Source organism: Nelusetta ayraudi, unplaced genomic scaffold (genome assembly GCF_046127955.1).
Source record: "Nelusetta ayraudi isolate G7.1 ecotype Tasmania unplaced genomic scaffold, CSIRO-AGI_Nayr_v1 ptg000019l, whole genome shotgun sequence".
NCBI lineage: Eukaryota > Metazoa > Chordata > Actinopteri > Tetraodontiformes > Monacanthidae > Nelusetta > Nelusetta ayraudi.
In genome coordinates this window covers 7043987-7062747 of record NW_027466069.1, presented here as the reverse complement: position 1 = coordinate 7062747, position 18761 = coordinate 7043987, and the positions used below count along the sequence as shown (strand labels likewise).

General features: G+C 49.3%; 3 protein-coding genes across 6 annotated transcripts; 2 read left to right on the top strand and 1 right to left on the bottom strand.

Annotated features, from left to right (window-relative positions):
* Nucleotides 1-113: 113 nt before the first annotated feature.
* Nucleotides 114-6565, top strand: kiaa2013 (KIAA2013 ortholog). 3 transcript variants are annotated; one of them, XM_076026701.1, is made up of 4 exons: nt 114-1469; nt 2826-3679; nt 4754-4812; nt 5106-6565. In XM_076026701.1, exons 1-3 carry the CDS (start codon nt 515-517, stop codon nt 4808-4810), a joined length of 1866 nt encoding a protein of 621 aa, XP_075882816.1. In that variant the 5' UTR covers nt 114-514; the 3' UTR covers nt 4811-4812; nt 5106-6565. The 3 variants fall into 3 exon arrangements, with proteins under 3 accessions (XP_075882816.1, XP_075882818.1, XP_075882817.1); XM_076026703.1 differs by lacking the exon at nt 4754-4812; XM_076026702.1 differs by lacking the exon at nt 5106-6565 and having other exon boundaries at nt 4754-4938.
* A 428-nt stretch (nt 6566-6993) lies between these two features.
* phc2a (polyhomeotic homolog 2a (Drosophila)) lies at nt 6994-11692 on the bottom strand. Its single transcript, XM_076026704.1, has 7 exons — nt 11302-11692; nt 10077-10287; nt 9556-9634; nt 9249-9360; nt 8826-8952; nt 8504-8723; nt 6994-8124 (listed from the first exon to the last, which is right to left on the bottom strand). Exons 2-7 carry the CDS (start codon nt 10251-10253, stop codon nt 7970-7972), a joined length of 870 nt encoding a protein of 289 aa, XP_075882819.1. The 5' UTR covers nt 10254-10287; nt 11302-11692; the 3' UTR covers nt 6994-7969.
* A 657-nt stretch (nt 11693-12349) lies between these two features.
* Nucleotides 12350-18155, top strand: LOC142888048 (uncharacterized). 2 transcript variants are annotated; one of them, XM_076026049.1, is made up of 8 exons: nt 12350-12971; nt 13386-14511; nt 15902-16036; nt 16607-16781; nt 16893-16991; nt 17173-17264; nt 17440-17583; nt 17673-18155. In XM_076026049.1, the coding sequence occupies exons 1-8, from the start codon at nt 12829-12831 to the stop codon at nt 17865-17867; spliced, it is 2109 nt and encodes a 702-aa protein (XP_075882164.1). In that variant the 5' UTR covers nt 12350-12828; the 3' UTR covers nt 17868-18155. The 2 variants fall into 2 exon arrangements, with proteins under 2 accessions (XP_075882164.1, XP_075882163.1); XM_076026048.1 differs by having other exon boundaries at nt 12351-12971; nt 17440-17592.
* Nucleotides 18156-18761: the final 606 nt, after the last annotated feature.

The window sequence follows — 18761 nt, the reverse complement described above, 5'->3', positions numbered from 1 at the left end:
CTTCCGCGACCCGTGTTTACTTTTACGTTAACCGTACCTGGCTGAGAGAGAATTGTCAAAACAAATATTTGCGACACTTCCGGTCATGCGCCGCCTCACCCCTCCCAGTTCCGCTTTACGGCAGGTGTTGTAAACCAGAAGTGTCAACCGCTGGAGTTATTTTTGGAAGACCTGTGGACGGCGACGTTCAAAACTTTGATGCGGATTAAAGGGGGACATGGGGCAATATATAGCGACTTGACGAGCATCAGACGCACACATACAACCGAAAGAAACGCAGGGGGCAGAATGAGAAGAACGGCGCGCTTTCGACAGCTTTCCTCCGCAACGCGAGATCCGTAGCTAGGCTAAGTTAGCCGGAAGCTAGCGCAGACGACTGTGGTCTCTGGGCTGGCGGGGCATGTCCTGTGTGGGAACAAATTCGACGCAGCAGCCGTCACTCGACTAATCGATCACCCTGGGCGCGGTCTGGAGACGCCGACTCTTATCTGGGCTGCCGACGCTGAAAAGGACGATGTGGCTCCAGCAGAGGTTGAAGGGACTGCCGGGTCTGCTGTCGAGCAGCTGGGCTAGGAGGCTCCTCATCGGGCTGTTGGTCTTCCTCATCTTCTACTGGTACCTGGGCCCCGACCACAGGTGGAGGTTCTTCTCGGGCTCGGCGATGCCCGGCGGCGCGGCGGGCAAGTGCCTGCAGGCGGAGATCCACAGGTGGAGCTCCCTGGTGGAGCGAGGGGAGGGCATCTACAGCACACCTCAGGAGCCGCTGGACGCGCCCTTTGTTTCAGGTAATGGCCACATTTTGATTGACATTGACTCTAACCGGCTGTGGGTGGCCTCCTCCACGCAGCCCGGTTCGGCTCCGGTCCACCAGACCGAGTTTTCGCCGCGGTTCGGCGTCCACCTGGAGGGGAAGCGGGTGGAGGCCAAGGCTACCATGCTTTGGTTCCGGAAGGGTTCGGTGCTGGCGGTCCGCTGCGTCTCGCCCGCGGCCCCGCAGACTGCCAGGGACTGTGTCTCCATCAGGGAGGAATTCATGGCACACAGGAGCAGGTCTAACGTGTCCCTCCAGCGGATCCACATCAACAACCCGTCAGACAGGAGCGTCTCCCTGGACGTCGCCCCAGAAAGCGCCACCGGCAGCAAGGTCTCCACCAGCGTGGAGAAGCTGGACGACAGGGACATCCTGCTGTCGTCTGTCAGAGTGCCTGTGGAGAAGAACCGCATGGTACTGGTGGTGGTGGTCTCCAGGAAGCCGAGCAGCCGCATCCAGGTGCCGGCTCAGTCGGAACACATGGACAGCATCTTGTCAGTGGTGTGGACCTCGGAACCCATCGAGTCCTCCAAGCTGGAGGAGACCTTCAGCGCCCTGAGGGAGGGGGCCAAGAAGGAGTTGGGGGAGCTGCTGAAGATCAAGGTGGACGACCTGGTGACGGATCATCAGCAGAACTGGATGGACCTCTTCATCTCAGGTGAGCTTCGCTTTGCGCCAACGTGCAGGGTGTGAGCCAGGTTGTCAGCGCTCCGTCAGCGGACCTGTTGGCAGGTTTCATTGACGCTTCTACTTTGGTTTAACGATGCAATCACCCTCAGCTGGGTCGTAGAGGCAGCAGAGCCATAAAACATCACAGTAAAGCTGTAAAAGTGTTGTGAAATTTCAGACGTTTAAAATTTCAAAGCGATTCTTCAGCTTTGGGGAAAAGAGACATGGCCATAAGGACACTGATGGTGTTTTGACAACTGTATACAAAAGCTTCCTGAAGGAAGGCGAGAGTACAGGAGGGGGCACAGCCTGCACGCAGTCACAGGTGGAGGTGTGAGTTTGTTTGTGGATGGCGTTGAGATGGCACATGTGATGTGCAGACAGAGAAAGAACTAGAGTCAACAACACCGACGACAGGAGGAGAGCAGAGTCTTGACTCGCACTACTTCCTGTTAGTACGTCTAAGAAGTAATAAACCGCAACCTCGATACAAAAGACAACATAGATAAGAAAATAAGCCTCAACCTGGAAAGACCGGACATTTTTATTTTTTATTTTTTGTGTTGCTGATTCCAGTTCTGCGTCAAACAGCACAACAAGTTTATTCGGCTGCCGTGCAACATCAACAAGGAGCCATCAGTGACAGTCACCTGCTGGGGTGAAATGTATCCGGCCGCTAAGCACACAGTAGAGCTCACAAAGGCGCCTTTGTTCGACATCCCCTCCAGAGGTGGACGTCTGAGAGTCGGTCTCTAAGCGCAGGTCAGAGGTCAGGCGGTATGTCATCCAGCAGTTGTCGTGCTGCGAGCAGCCGATAGCCGGGTTTCATTCACCGGGTTATGATGATGCCCGAAGGTGGCGCGAATTCAGAGGGATGGCAGGAAGTGGGAACGCTGTGGACTCGGTTTTGAGCAGCGTTTCTCAACCGGTGGGTCACGCCCCAAAAGTGGGTCACGGAGCTGACAACTTTAAAAAATAACTTTAAAAAGTTGAGGTGTGACCCATTAGAAGTCAACTTAAAGCCAGGATAAATGTTTAGGGTGTTTTTACTGTTCTCTAATGTAAAGATTGGTAACATTGGACCCTCAATATTATTTATAATGTGTTCCTTGCGCGTTTTTCATTGTGAAATTTAGGTTCTCAGGAAAAATTGCCGCTAATCAGTTAATCATTAATCAGTCGTTCATCAATCACCTAACAATTAACAAATTAATCAATAATTTGCATCCCTACAACCGATAGAATCCAGCCATTCCTGATAATGTTGAGCGTCGACGCCTTTTTAAAGAGGCACGGAGGCTCTCGGAGGAGTCACGCCTGTTTGTCCCTCTTCTCCCCCGGCCAGGCGTGGAAATGAGGAAGATCACCGACTTCCACACGCCGTCGAGCCGCACGGTCAACACCACCCTCTACTACATCCTGTCCTCCTCGGCGGCGCCCCTGCTGGACCGGAGGCTGAGCAAAGAGGAGCGCGGCCGCCTGGAGGCCAGCCTCAACTACGCCGACCACTGCTTCAGCGGCCACGCCACCATGCACGCCGAGAACCTGTGGCCCGAGCGGGTGAGCAGCGCCGCCCAGATCCTGCAGCTGTACACGCTGTGGACGCTGACGCTGCAGAAGCGCGGCTGCAAGGTGCTGGTGGCGGCCGGCGCCCACGGGGCCATGCAGGGCATGGTGCTGAGCTTCGGCGGGCTGCAGTTCACCGAGAACCACCTGCAGTTCCAGGCCGACCCGGATGTGCTGCACAACAGCTACGCGCTGCGGGGCATCCACTACAACCGGGACCTGATGAGCCTGGCGGTACTGCTGGACACCGACGGCAAGCCTTTCCTGCACGTGTCGGTGAAGCAGCAGGAGGACCCGGTGAAGCTGTACGCCTGCGAGGCCGGCTGCCTCAACGAGCCGGTGGAGCTCACCTCCGAGGTCAAGGGTCACACCTTCCCCGTGATGGTGACGCAGCCCATCACGCCGCTGCTCTACATCTCCACGGACCTGCGCCACCTGCAGGACCTGCGCCACACGCTGCACCTCAAGGCCATCCTGGCCCACGAGGAGCACATGGCCAACCGGTACCCGGGCCTGCCCTTCCTCTTCTGGTTCAGCGTTGCCTCGCTCATCACGCTCTTCCACCTTTTCCTCTTCAAGCTCATTTACAACGAGTACTGTGGCCCCGGCGCCAAGCCCCTCTTCAGGAGCAAGGTATAATAACCCACTGACACCCGGCTCTGCTGGAAACCAGGAACAAAAAAAATCAACTGCAAACTGATCTTCTTTGCTGTTTTTTTTTTTTTTTTTTTTTTTTTTAAAACCTTTGTGTGCTGCCAAGCGTTTCCTCTCTTTCTCTGTCTGTGTGGATTGGATTCTTTCACCTCCTTTCTGAAAAAGCCTATTTGTGGTTCTCACTCTTGAGTGGGTCGCCGATTCCCTTCATCTGCTTGATTTATTTTTTTGCCGCTGATGGGTTGAGTTGATTTACAGTCGCTGGTTTTATTTTTCAACATGATGAAAGTTTTCACTCGCAAATTCACAAATTTTCACTCCAGATCACATGTGGCAGAAATCGGATAATGGGAGGCTTCAGTTCACCTTGTTGTCTCTGCTGTCGTCTGGGCTGTGTGGTGGGAAAAAAAAGCACAGAGTTCATGAGATTATTTATAAATCATTCACATGATTGTGACTTCTTCCTGGGGGAAGGGGGGCACCAGTGTTTGTGTTTTTGTTTTCTTTTTTTTTAACTTCATTTCCACTAAATTGCAATTGTTTTCAACTTTGCCAAGGAACATTTTCCCAAAGAGATTCATTAATTTTGTCACTACCACATAATTAATTTTGCTCCATCAAAAACAGCAAATGACCTTAATGACATCTATGTGGCTATTAGATATTATTTAGATTTTATTCCTGTTTGCCCACTAGATTAAAGCGTCACAGGTTATTTGCTTCAGTGTGATGATAATTTGACTTGCGTGGGATAAGACACTGGTGCTGCCCCTTCTGAAAGGGCCCGTATAACAGAGTAGTGACGACCTGGAAACAGGCAGGCCGTGGGACCTTTCAGAATTTTTCGTTGATCAGCTCATTTAACAACTTTACAGCAACGGCTTCAGTTTGAAATCTCACCAGCTGCTGGCCTCACGGGAGCAGCACTGCTTCCGGGTTTGGTCTGCGGAGCTCGGGGTTAGAGGGACGTTGTGCGACCGGTCGGCTGCGCTGCATAACAGGGCGGTGCTAAAGTCCATTGTGTGTCTGTCTGTGTGTCGTCATGTGATGTAGCTGCTGCTTACTGGCGTCTCTGACGAGAACGAAGTGACCACTGATGCCGCAGGCTAAATGTTCGTATGTCATCGGGCCCGGCCCGACGTCTCTCCCAGCTCCTGCTCCTCCTCTTCCTCTTTCCACCTCCTCCTCCTCCTCTCTATCTTGATGATGTTTTATATTAAATTGCTGAATGAAATCTCCGCTCTTGGCTTGGGCTCTTTCTCTGTCGCAGCGCTCGGTCTGACCACTGCTAGGGTCTCCCCCCTCCCCCTTCTCGGTGTGGTGTAATTGCAGGGTGGGGTGGTGTAGCGGCGCTCTCGTTTTTTCCCGCCCTGCCAATTCTAACACTGAGCTCTGACTCCAGCAGGTGCCCGGCAAGAGCGACGATGACTACGACCTCCGGAGTGCCGCCTGAGCAGCTTCAGTGCAGTGCAGTGCAGTGCAGTGGCGACGCTAATGTGAGGGGCTCTGTGTTGTTTGCTTAGACAAGCTTGCAGGTCCGCAAAGAAAAACAACCCCCACCGATGTTCTTCTATTTCCTCGACCGTTTTCAGGAAGAAATGGCTCATTGACTTGTCTTCCTGTGTGAAAGGACCATCCGAAAACCAAAAGATACTCATTGCATCGTGCTAATAACCATTTTCTCACCAAGCTTTAACGCATCAGTTCACTGGTGTTAAGTTAAAATCAACTTCAGACACGAGTCTATCCAAAAGATTCTTAAATAAAGCAGTTCAGATGAACACAGCTGCGGCAGAAGGAAGAGGACGAGGCAACAAAGCGGATGATTTCAGCCATTGCTGATTTAGGTTTAAAACCAACCTTAGTTTCTTCATTTTTTTTTTACTTTCACTTTTGTTATTGTTGCAGGTTAGCAGTTTGATTTTCCGCAGCACAACAAGGTGAAGTGGCTTGGCGGCTCTGGCTTTGACAGCGTAGCTCCTCTGGCATCGAAGACTTGTTAGCCTCCGGGCCAGCAGGGGGCAACGTACCCCAGTCAATGAAAAGTTCTCGGCTCGCAAAACAGTTTCCGTTCACCAGCAAAAGCCTTTTCCCCCCTTCCCACAACATGGTGTGTTTTTTTATGTACTCACTCTCAGCTTGTGCTTCACTAACCACCAGACCCTCCGCGGGGGGGGGCGTCGACCCTGTGGATAGGCAGCGGTCAGACACAGCAAGCAAAATCAAAGGGCTTGTATTCAAAGCTAGAAATGTTCCCTTGAGGTTTGTGTGATTTTTTTTTTTCTGGGGCGGAGGGGATTTGTGAGGGGATGTCAGTAAAAATGTGAGCCAGTCCTCAAAATTAGCGTTTTTGTGTATGTGAACGACGGGTAAATTTAATTAGCACTATTGCAGAGGAAGGAGTGTTTCAGAATGCTGGGGTTCCTTTGGTAAGGGGAAATGAGGTATGGGTGGCTTGGCATTTTGCAACCTCACCACTAGGTGCCACTAAATCCTCCACGCTGGACTCCTAACCCTTGTAATCTGATTTTCCTGGTTTGTTTATCATTTGATAACCTTTTTCCCTCCATTTTTTTTAAAATTGGAAATTATACAAAATCATTGCAGTAAGAAGGAAGAACCAACAAACGTTAGCGTACCGATGTTTGTTTCGGTCAGCGTTGATTATTTTCTGTCAGTGTGGGATTTCTCTTCTCTTTGTGCCTTAATGTGGACAGAAGTTAATTTATTGGCTGCAGCTGTAATCAGGTTGAATTGTACTTGAATGCATTTTTTTGTTTGTTTCGGAAGGAAAAAAAATTAAAGAACTTTTTGTTGTTGAAATAAATCAGTGAAGTATTGTGGGGAATAAAAAGTGGTTTGCCAGTTTTTGTCCCCCGAGATAATTAATGTTTTGGACCCCTTTGGTGATTTAAGAGTTACTTTAACATTGCAATGCGGCGGGGCTGCTTCAAGTCTGGAGATTTATATCCTGGAAAACACTTCACAGCCCCATGTGAAGTAATTTCAACTGGCAGGATCGCCCTGATGGGTTTCCCTCAGGAGAACGAGACGGCGCTACAGCCAAGGCTAAGAATCGGCTCACGACTGCTGGCATAACATGAACATGAAAACACTTCGATGATGTACTTAAAAAAAAAACTGTTTTATTCCAAAATAAAATACTGTACAAAACGATTCAAACAGTGTAGGACAGTGAAAATCAGAAGACCGGTGAGACGATCGACCAGATCGGATAGGCATGCAGTGTTTTTCTTCTTCTTCCCCCATTTCAATTTTTTTTTTTTTTTAAATACAAAAATAGAGCACATTTTACTTTGGAGAACAAACTTTTTAGAACACTTCTTGGCACTTAATAGTAAAAAAAAAATAAAATAAAAAAAGGGCTTTGATATGTTCTTCCATGGCAGCAGTAACAGAGACTCACTCTGGTACATTTATCATCAAACGACGCACTTACTCATCCGTTTTTCGCCTGTTGAGGGCCTTCAACACTGCAGGCACTTGGACATTTTCCACCACCGTCAACATGAACACACACTGGAGTCGTCTTCACGAGACTGCCCCCTGGTGGATCTTCTAGATGCTAACGGGTGATGAGCGAAAGAACGAAGGATCTTGGATCCTGTGAAGTCCTCATGGCAACAAATTGAAACAAACAAAAGCAAAAACAAAACAAAACGAACATCACCAGACAAAGTGTGTGAACATTCCGAGTCGCCATCTGCGGGTGAATGTCAGTCACCGAAGCCTTCCACCAAAAATATACAAAACCAAGTGTAAAGAACCGCAGGTGGTGAATAACTTAACAGAATCAAACATGACACAATCCAACCTCCCCACTGACACAAAAGAAGAAGGAGAGTGCAGGATCATTTTAGTAAATGTGAAGCATTCTGAAACATTGTGATTCTTCTTTGTTGCAGCGTTGATTGTGTTCCAGTGAGGTGATTTTTGATAGAAGACACATTATAGGCAAAAAAAAAAAGTTCCAAGTTTTGGCACCTGGCTTCTATTGTTCTGTTGAGATTTGACTACCAGTCTAATAAGAGAAGTGTTGTGTCGCAGCCGCTGCTGCTGCTGCTGCAGGGCTGAGGTTCTCCTGGATGTGGGCCAGAGTGGCGCCGTTATCAGCTGGTGTCCTTGCTCTCAGCGGGCCACGAACTCGGTCAACATGAGGGATTCTGAGGTCACTGCGTTAGTCCTCTCACAGCAGAGTGACTGTGTGTGTGTGTGTGTGTGTGTGTGTGTGTGTGTGAGAGAGCAGGGCTACGAGTCCCTGAGCATGCTGATCTGAGCGAAGATCTTGAGCGCCGGGCCCAGTTTGATGTTCATGGTCCCCATCAGGTGGTCCTCCTTCAGCAGCAGCAGCGCCTGACCGTCGATCTCCTGAGAGCGGAACTCCTCGGCGACCTCCAGGCAACCTGCGCAGGATGGCCACAGTCATCAGTCAACACCGCCGCCACTGAGTAACCTCAGCGCTTCGACTCACCTATAGATATGATTTAGTGCAAAGGTTCTCAACTGGCGGAGTCTCAAGACGCGCATTGTTTTCCCTTATCATGAAGTCGCGAGCAAAATTTCTTCCACAAAAATAGAAACGCAAGCCCAATTTCTATCATGTCTTAATATTGAAATAATAATTTCATTAATAATGAACAATTTAAGTGGGTCACGATCCACCAGTTGAGAGACGCCGATTCAGTGCTTTATAAACAAAAGTCAATTGATTGAACAGGAAGAACGATGACTGGAGAAGGGAGGGGGAAATCTGGAAGGTTCATCTCCTCTCTGTGAGCCCACCTGGCAGAGAGGAGATGAACTGGTAGACGTCCTGGATGTCCCACTGGCCGGGGTCCCCGGGCACCAGGCCGTAGGGACACGGGGAGCCCTGTGGCGGCGGCGACGGCAGCCTCTTGTATCCCGACAGGTCGGAACACTGGCTGGACTCTGCCTGCTGAGCGGGAAGCGGCGAGTGGCCCGTGGACGGAGCGGCGGCGGAGGCAGAGGCGGCTGGAGGTTTCTGCAGTGGGGGAGGGGACAGTGGGCGGAGTCAGACTGGCTTTGAAACCCCCCCCCCAAAAAAACAAACAACCCCGCAGGTTCCGACGCTGCCTTTGCCCACCTTCTTCTTGGGGTCGACGGTGCAGTTTTTCAGGGCTGCGTTCAGGGCCCTCTGCCTCTTGATGTTCTCCAGGGAGGTCTTCCTGTTGGGGAAGAGGCCCATCCGCTTGGTGCAGCCCACGTTGTAGCTGCAGAGAGAGGCGGTGCCGTTAGCCAACGCTGATCCATTCTTCCAGTCAGTTTAAACACTTTGAAACATGTCAAGAGAAGCAGCAGCTATAAAAATAATATTTATTGGACAACATTGTTGCATCTACCTGCCAGGATGTCAATCAAATCAAGCTCAAAACGCCTTAAGCAGCTGAGGTGAAACAAGCTGATGATTATTCAAATTAGCTGCCATCGCTGAAACTTTCCAAAGTGAATCTTGGCCAGCTGCATCTATTAAAAAGATTTGCCGAGCTAGTTTGGGTGGGGCTCTCACCGTTTGGCACATCCGTTGGAGCAGAACCTCTTGGACCTTTTGAAGGCGTAGGCAAAGTCCTCTCTGCCGCACAGCTCACAGGTCAGCATGGGCTCCTGCTGGGACTTCAGCTCTGAGGACGACACGCAAACACACAGACACAGAGTCAAAGGCAGAGGACAGCATCCGCCTTCTCCAGCCTCCGCCTGCAGCTCGACATGTGGTCTTTTTTTTTTTTTCTTTTCTTCATGCAATCACTGAAGAGCGAGAGATGCCGTGCTGCCGTTTGCCGATCGCGCGTCCACAGCCTGGACCTTTTGACTCTGACCTTTAGTAATGAGGCCGTCCATCCTGGAGTCAGCCGCGTGTCTCCGCAGGCAGTCGACGGAGAAAGACGGACGCTCCACCTGCGGCGGGAAGACACGGATCACACAGAGCTTAATAACAGAATCACAATGACTCCTAAACACACACACACACACACACACACACACACACACACACACACACACACACACACACACACACACACACACACACACACACACACACACACACACACACAATTACTGGTGTTTAAACAAACAGTCCATTTTCTGGTAGTTTGACGTTAGGTCTCTGTTACCTGCTCAGGTGAGCAGCAGGCATTTGGAAACATGAGCCGAGTGGAAACCAATCAAGACTTCATGTTTCGAACAAGCAACGGAACACAGAAACATAACAAACATCAGGGAACTAAATCCACGGCAAATTTTTAGCTACTGGAGCTGAATTTGAAATATTCATTCCAAAAAACAAAACAAAAAAAACAAACAAACAAAAAAACTCTTGTCTGTCGGAGAGACTCACTGGGAACGGCTCTGCGCCCTCCTGGATGACGAAGCCCTCGATCAGGTGTGTGAGGATGTCGGACTTGACTATCGCCTGGGCTGCTTTGGCTTCTCCATTGAGTCGCCTGCTGTTGTTGTTGCTGCTGCTGATCTTGTTGTTGTTGTTGTTGTTGGCAGTTCCATTTCCAGAGGTCATGACTGGAGCGACGGCCGCCACCCTGTACTCTCAACTGGCAACACAGGAGCAAAATTCAGCCACTTGGACCCAGCTGCTACCCGACCCCCCACTCCCACTCCCACTCCCCCTCCCGCCACCACCCCACCCCACCCTCCCCTCCCCTCCTCCAGCCAGACAGCTGCTGCACAAACACACAAAGCATGCAACGCTGCAGTTTAATGTTTCAGAATGTCTTGGCCTGGATTTTTAAAAGTCATTATCACTTGTCTTCACTTGCAGCAGATGTAAATGTACCCACAGCTGTGGGTAAGTTTGCATGCAAATACAGCAGGATCCACAAGCTGTGCTGTTCTACTTATTAACTCCTTGTCATCATCAGTGGAATCCGATGTTGTTGTTGTTTTAAGGTTTTTGCCGATGTAAAGAATGTATCCCAATATTCCACCTGAAGTTGTCAAAACTGTAACTGGGATTTAAAATGAAAGAAAAAATCATAAATCGGCTCATATCTAAATTGGATCTGGCCAATTTGGCAAAGAGCGCTTCACACAACAGATTCGAGTGTGATCTGTTGCTGTTGTTATTGTAGACGCTCCGTGCAGATCAATCGATGTAACACCAAACATTCATTAGTAACAATTTACGACAGACTCTGAATCGATTATTTGGGCCTCGATGTGCGGTAAGAGTTGTTGGAAATAACTGTGGTTTAGTCCAAGTAAGGATTACAAACTGGCATGAGAAAAAAGAAAAGAAAGTAAAAGTGTTTACCGACTTAACCCATATCAGACTCGATAAACAGGTAAAGTTGAAGTTGGGGTGACAGACAACAAAGACAACGATCGCCTCTATTATCGGCTGATATAAATGTTGAGTAACCCGCGCAACTAACCCTGGAAATCTGTTCATATTAGCCTGGCGGTGTCGGGGTGGTCGTGGTGGGTAGTTTGCTAGTTCAAAACGTGAGTGAATGAATGAAAGTGTTAAAAGTCGCTCAACGTCCCTAGCGCCAAAGAAGGGGAAGCAAAACACAAAGCAACGCCGAGAAACGTTGCATTGAACTCACTTCGACGGCCGGAGAGTTGCTGCGGACGCGTGTGCGAGCCGGCGGTGACAATGGTTGGTGGGGCGAAGGGGAGCTCTTTGTTCGGCGGCGGCTCCAAACAACGCGCTCATTTACCCAACAGCCCCGGGGAGACCAGACCCTCCGCCACTCCGGGACGACGGCGCAGCTCAGGGCCTGCCAACTACAGGCAGACCGGGACCGGGACCGCACTTCATACAGGGGCGGCGAAAGTCGGCAACCGGCTCATACCGTCACGGTGTCCGAATCAAACACTTCCGATAGTCCGTCCGTCCTTCTGTCCGTACGGGAGCTGAGGTCGAGCGCGGCGCGCATGAGGATCGGAGTAAGCAAAGCCAAGAAAGCGCGTAAAGAACTTCTGGCGTGCAACTTTTCAAAATAAGAGCAACACGTTTTCATATCTTCAAGGCAAGAATTCCACATCCGTTTGGTTAATAAAGGCCAAGTCTGAAGCTTTGTTGGGGGGGGCTGAGTGGTTTAGTGGTTAAACTCAATGTTCGGCTTAATCTGAGGAGTACTAAAATGTGTGATCAATGATGAACTAAGGGCTTTTTTCCTTTAATTTATTTTTTATTTTTGCATAATTCAAGTCAAAATCATTGGATTCCACTGTAGTCTGATAATGGCAGATATGGCGGTAATATTGGCGATATAGCATCAAACGGAAGTTGTCCTACAGGGGCAGAAAAGCATATCAAGAAGAATGTGGAAGAAGAAAGACAGTCAAAGGATAAAAATAAGACTTTTTTTCGTTATGAGGGAGGTGCAACGCAACTGTTTTGTTTACTTTTTGCAACTTATTCTGCTAGCTAGCTCAAGTAACATCGGATAAAGGTGAGCTAGCTGGCGAGGATATGGCGCTCACAAACCAAACTTGGAGTCCCCAAAATCTGTTGCAAACGTCCATTTTTTTCGCTCCAAGTACATGGATTGAATTATGAAAAAACAAACAAACAAACAAAAAAACCTAAACAAAACAAGTATTGTGTAAAAATTCAGAAATGTTGTAAACATAGAATAAGCATTATTGTGTTAAAATAATTATTTCTAAAGGGAAAGAAAAAGGTTCTCAGTAAACTAGGGAGGACAGGTTTGACCTCCAAGTATTGTAATGCATAGAGTAATATTTTCATATTATGACCTACATTCCTTTTTTTAAACATAATTTTCACTCTGGTGATCACCAACTCTAAGAACTTGGTGTTTGAATAATCATTAACATTTACTATTTCATACTATTATTTATACTATTTTCTTTTTGTACCTTTATGGCTTAAACAATTTGAAAAGTATATGCGTGGATTTAAAATCCCGTCAGAACGTTCTCGCCTTGCCGGCAAAGACAGGAAACGCGCGTTTATCTGACTTTTATTTTGAAGTGAGCGGTCAGAAGTAGCGCTGAACCCCGCTGACTTTGCGGCGCGTCCCCTGCCTCCGGTCGGCGCGGGTCAGTGCGCTCCTCCGTCTGCCCGGCGAGGTCACACCGACCACGGAGCAGCCTGAGCTCTCATGTCATCGCTGAACTTGATGAAAAAAGAGTGTCTAACTTCCGGGACTTTGTCCTCCGCCTCCTTTAAGAGGAGGTTAATCAGGAAGAGGAGGGTCGCCCCGGGGGGGCAGCACGATGCGGGTGCTGACTGTCAGCTGTGCAGGTGAGTCCCCCCTGCCACATCTCAGCCCTGCTGATTCTCATTTATCTACTGCAGAAATATTGTAACTACGTATTGACAGGTCGGGGACCTGCATGTTTTGGTATTTCTAGCTTGATCCTAACTTGTTGTATAGTTAAATAAAGAATGAAACTCAATTCTTCCATTTAGAAACCAAACCTGGAGAATCATCTACTTTTTTTGTTTGACTTAACTGAACTAAATCACACAGTGATTAGTATTAGTATTTATTTATTTACTTACTTATTTATAATTTGTGCATTAAATATATTCTAAAGCCCTTTTGTGAACCACAAGATTTTTATTTTTTTTTTCCAATTACACCATTTGTAATGAGGTTTGCTTCTGTTAGCGAGACCGACCGCGGCGTTCTCCTCGTGTCCCCGTTTTCTCCAGGTGTCCCAGCTTGTCAACGTCGGCCAGCAGCCGCTCGGTGCGGCGCATTCTGACGGCGTGCTCGCTCTCCTTCCTGGCCCTGCTGGGCGCCGTCTCGGTCGACCTGAGCTCCAGCTTCCACTCGCTGCGCACGTCCGAGGCGGCCTACGAAGAGCTGAGCTCCTGCAGGACAGCGGCCGTCCTGCGGCTGGTGGGCGAGCTCCAAGAGATGAGGAGTCTGTTGGCCAACGGGACTCTTGGGGGTGGAAGCCTGTCGCAGGTCGTGCCGCCCTCGCTCGGCCGTCTCTGTGGCGAAACGGCGGGCGGGAGTGACGGCCACGGCGTCCGGTGCGGTGCAGAGTGGGCTGGGCTGTGCCTGGAGCTGTCGGAGAACATTGGAGGACTGCTCAACTCCTCTCTGAGCGCCGCCGGTGGAGATGGAGGTCCCTCTGCCTGCTCCCTGGTCATCGAGGAGCTCCTGAACGCCTGGGGCACTGTGGAGGATGCCGTGCTCAGAGTCAAGCAGGGTTTGAACTGGAAGGAAGTTCTGTCTGCGCGACTCCTGGTCACCTTCTCGGAGCTCAACCACCAGCTGAGGGACTCTCCCGACCTGGTAACCCGGCCCGACTTCCAGCGCAGGTGGAGCTCCGTGCTGAGCTACCTGGGCTTCGCCTGGGTCCTGTCAGAACATCTTAGCCACTGCTGGTCGGAGCACATCGACCTCAAATTGAACTCCAGCCGGCTCGAAAAACCTCCCAACGTGTTTGACGCGCATCGGTGGGACGTGTCCGGAACAGAGCTTCTGTCTGGCTCCCTCGCCGGACTGGAGGCCCTGTCCGACACCAGGCGCTGCCTTTTCCAGAATGCATCGTCAGCCCTCCGCATGGCGTCTCGCTCTGCGTCCTCGGCGCTCAGCGTGAGGTTGTGCCTGCTGCTCGTGGCCTGCCTCATCTACCCGCTGGTAATGTTCTCCTTCAAGGAGATGACCCAGTGGATCCAGAACTACGCCGGGAACCTGAGAGAGAGGACCGAGGACCTGAAGAGGCAGCGGCGCGTGGCTGAGGACCTGCTGCACCAGATGCTCCCCAAGTCGGTCGCCAAGCAGCTTCGCAAGCACAAACACGTGGAGGCCGAGAGCTACGACAAGGTCGGTGCAGCCACATGGGCGGTCAAAACCTTTCGGTTTTAAGAAGGGCTGGCAGCATGAGCTGGTCAATCGCAACAAGATTAGATATAAGGAATAACCCTTTTTTTTTATTGCATTTTATTTGCAAGCCTTTTGTCTCTTTTGTTCATCCATAGTCAGGCTCTCAAGACGTAGCTCCTACATTTGGACTCTACATATGTAATAATTGGTTCTAGATACACTGTTTTGATAGAAATGAAGGAAAATCCTTTCTTTGAGTTCATTTAGTCCACAATTAAACAGGCAAGAATGGCTCTGGATAAATAGGGACATAAAAACTGTCTTGAAATGCAAAATAACATAATTTTAAACATGCAAATCAAAGCGCGATTAATCGCAGTTAACGTTGGAAATTTAGAGATTAATCTCGATTAAAAAATGTAAACGTTTGACAGCCCTAGTTTTAAGACAACGTGCAGCAGGCGGTGTTTAAAACGCGTGACCGTCAAACTCCGCATGGAGAATAATGGTGCCGTCAATGATGAAGCTCTGAGAGAAGGGACAGGAAGACGCTGTCGTGAAGAAGAAGAAAACAACACATCGCAAACACCCTCACAGCTGCTGCTGCTGCTGCTGCTGCTGCTGCTGCTGCTGCTGCTGCTGCTGTGTGTGTGTGAGGGCGCCACCTCAGCAAGATGCGGTGACATAATAGATGAATTTGTGTGTTTGTTGCCTTTGTTGCCATTGTGGTCGTAATTACCTATAATTGCCCTGCTCCATATTCAGCAGGAGATAAAACAAGTTATAGGGCTGAAAATTGTGTGTGGCTTATTGAAGAGGCTTGAAGCAGCTGCTGGACCGAGAGAGGAGGAGGTGCAGGAGGAGGTGAAAAGCAACCGAGGCTTCTTCGCTTTCAGAAAGAAAAGTGTGTGAAACTCGACTGATTGTCTGAGAAACCGGCAGCGGTGCGGCACTCTTCAAGGCTAAAATGAAAAACTGAAAAAAACCCCCCAACAAAACATGAATGAGTTAAAGGTTCTGTGTTCTTAATTCTTCACCTGAGGCTCCATCCAGAAACCTCCCTACGTGTCCGGAAAAACAGCCTGTTAATAGACCTCTGTTTACAGCCTCCTGCAAAAACTGTTGTTTTGTTCGACCTCCCACATGTCTGGAGAGGGACAAAAACAAGGCGGTGTTGGGGGGCAGAGCCAACATCTGGTAGGGGGCGTGTCCACTAACCAGTGGGATGGGTATCAGTACCCTCTTTGATGTCATGGAGAGCAGACAATTAGATTAGATTAGATTAGATTAGATTAAACTGAATCCCACAGAGGAAAATCATGTCTTTTGAGTCAGATTTTTTTTTTGAGCCATCAGAGACAATTTCCCATTTTTTTTCCTCGCTGTCCAGGTGACCATCTTCTTCTCCGACATCGTGGGCTTCACCTCCATCTCCGCCTCCTGCACCCCTCTCCAGGTGGTGGAGATGCTGAACAACTTGTACATGTGCTTCGACACGCGCATTGACTCCTATGATGTCTACAAGGTAACACACACACCCACACTGGGGTCTTTGTGGGTGTAGATGGGGTTTGTTTTTGTTTGACTCTTTGCTAAGCTAAGCTAAACTCTTCTTTTCTCACTGCTCTGTGGAATTATTGGCACGTGACCTTGTTCTCTCTCTGCTTCCTGTTTATTTTTGATAAGGATCCCCATTAGTAAAAAATAAAAATTTTACATACTTGCAAGGTTTACATGAGAACCATCTAAATGGCAATTTTTAATTTGCCATTTGTCATTTCCTTCATCACACTTTACACAAAAGTTGCAACAAGACAACTGATGGTCACAGCTAGACAAGGATGGATAAGTTCATACCTCTAAAATTCACATTTTATAATCCACCAACAGCTCACAGCATAGAATTCTACCGCCGCCGCTTGTCTCACCTGCAGTGGAGGCGGAGCTCATTGTTATTTGCTGAGTGCGATGAGGTGCAACTGGTCGGCCACATGGTTGCCACCATTGTTGATGACCACCATTGTTGGTCGTCTTGCACCGGCACAAACCTCCGCGACGACCCAAAAACCTCTCCGCGACCCTTTATCGCCGCCAGGTGGAGACGATCGGCGACGCCTACATGGTGGTGAGCGGTCTGCCCGAGAGGAACGGCGACCGGCACGCCGACGAGATCGCCAAGATGGCGCTGGACCTGGTGGCCGCCGTCAGGCAGGTGTGCATCCCGCACATGCCCGACCAGAGGCTGCAGCTGCGAGCTGGAATCCACACAGGTGAGATCATTTTGATTCGCTCACGGCCAACTTCCAATGACGTTGACTTTTACGAGAATTAGAATTTTTTTGCACGAGCTTATAATCCTCCCTGACTGAAAAACACTCCAGGTCCATGCGTGGCTGGGATCGTCGGCTACAAGATGCCTCGCTACTGTCTGTTTGGCGACACGGTCAACACGGCGTCCAGGATGGAGTCCACAAGCCTGCGTATGCCCACACACACACACACACACACACACACACACACACACACACACACACATACACCCAGACACTTAGTCACTGCACAATGCCAGGAATGCTGGAACGGCGCTGAGGTTGTGTGTGTTTAATTGGGCTTGTTGTTGCGTCACACTTGGCGGGTGGTTGTGTGTTGTTTGCGCGCCAGCTCAGAAAATCCACGCCAGCTCGGAAACCTACCTGGCGCTGATCAAAGACAATGCCTACGAGCTGCAGCTGCGCGGAGAGATCGAGGTCAAGGTAAACAGGAAGTGGAAGGTGTTTCTCTCTGGTATTAGTTTTCAGGTGACACTTTGGTGATACTGCAGTTAAAAATGGTGTGAAAGTGCTTCAGTTGGATTATTCATTTTTGTTTTGTTGTTGTTTTTTTTTTTTTACATGAGCTGACCTCCTCTATTGCCCCCCCTGCTGGCAGGGTAAGGGCAAAATGAACACATACTGGCTGATCGGCCACAAGAACTACAGTGTGCAGAACGACAGCCTGGTCTGCCACTGGAACCCCAGCATGGCTCGCAAGAAGAAGGCGGCGGCGGCAGCGGCGGCAGAAAGTGAGGCGTCGGTGAGCAACGTGAGTTCCTCCCCTCCAGTTGGTGGCGCTGTCGCCATGCTGAAGACCTCCAAGCCGACACAGGTGTCCTCTTGTTCCAGTCCTCCGCCACGGTCCAGAGCCTGAGTGAGAAGGCCACCACCCCCGTCTCCCTGCCCTCCTCTGACCGGCCCGGGCCCAGTGTGGCGGCACTGGGAGCGGTGGCAGTGGCGGCGCCCCCAGGAGCGGTTGCAGTGGCGGCGCCCCCAGGAGCGGTTGCAGTGGCGCCCCCCCCAGTGGAGCTCCACGCCAGCTAGAGGTCAGGAGAGGAGGACTGGACTGTCACAGACTGTCACAGACTGTATGTTTTACGAGTGTGTGTTCTTGCGTCCCTTGGTTGTGAAGAGGAAAATAAAGCTTGTTTGCTTACTACAGCGTTGCAGAAACGACTCTTCTTATCGTGGCGTTCCTCAAGGGTCGTTTCTTGCACCTTTATTCATTTCCACATGCTTTGTGGGGGGAGATTAGTCTGGCTGATCTCAAACGCTGTATTTATCTTGCAGTTTCATCTGCTGCCTGACTCCCCTTGAGGGTCACAGCTTTGTGTGCAGTATAAATAAATTAAGAGACTATATTATCAGTATTAGGCTAAAAAGTCCCATTTTCTGGTTAGTGGTGTGCCATGGATTTTCTTTTTCAATAAAAAAAAAAAAAAAGTGCCGTCACTTAAAAAAGGTTGAAAAACGCTGGCGTTGAAACTAAAGCTTCAGTCACATTGCGGGAGAATTTCTATGCTACAACGCTGTCCTCTGGTGGTCTGTGAAGAGTTTTTACCTCTACAAGAGCAACTGATGGTTGCAGCACGAGGCGTAGGAGGTAAAGGAAAACTTTCTTTTTGAAATTATCAGCACTTAGCAAATGTGTCAGGACGCAGTTCACATGACCTTAAAATTTGTGTGTGTGTATTTAGAATGTATACATTTAATAAAGTAAAAATAAGTAGCCGGTAAAGTTGATAAGAAACATTAATAAATATGTTGCAAATTTTGAAATTCAGGATCTATGTTTTTAGGTTTATCTTAATTGAATTGTAATTGAAATGTAGTTGATGATGCTCAATATGTTTTTATGGCATCATGAGGCGTTCAGTACTCATGGCAGCCTGTAGATGGCAGTATGGATACATTAACCAATAAATTATACCAGCCTGT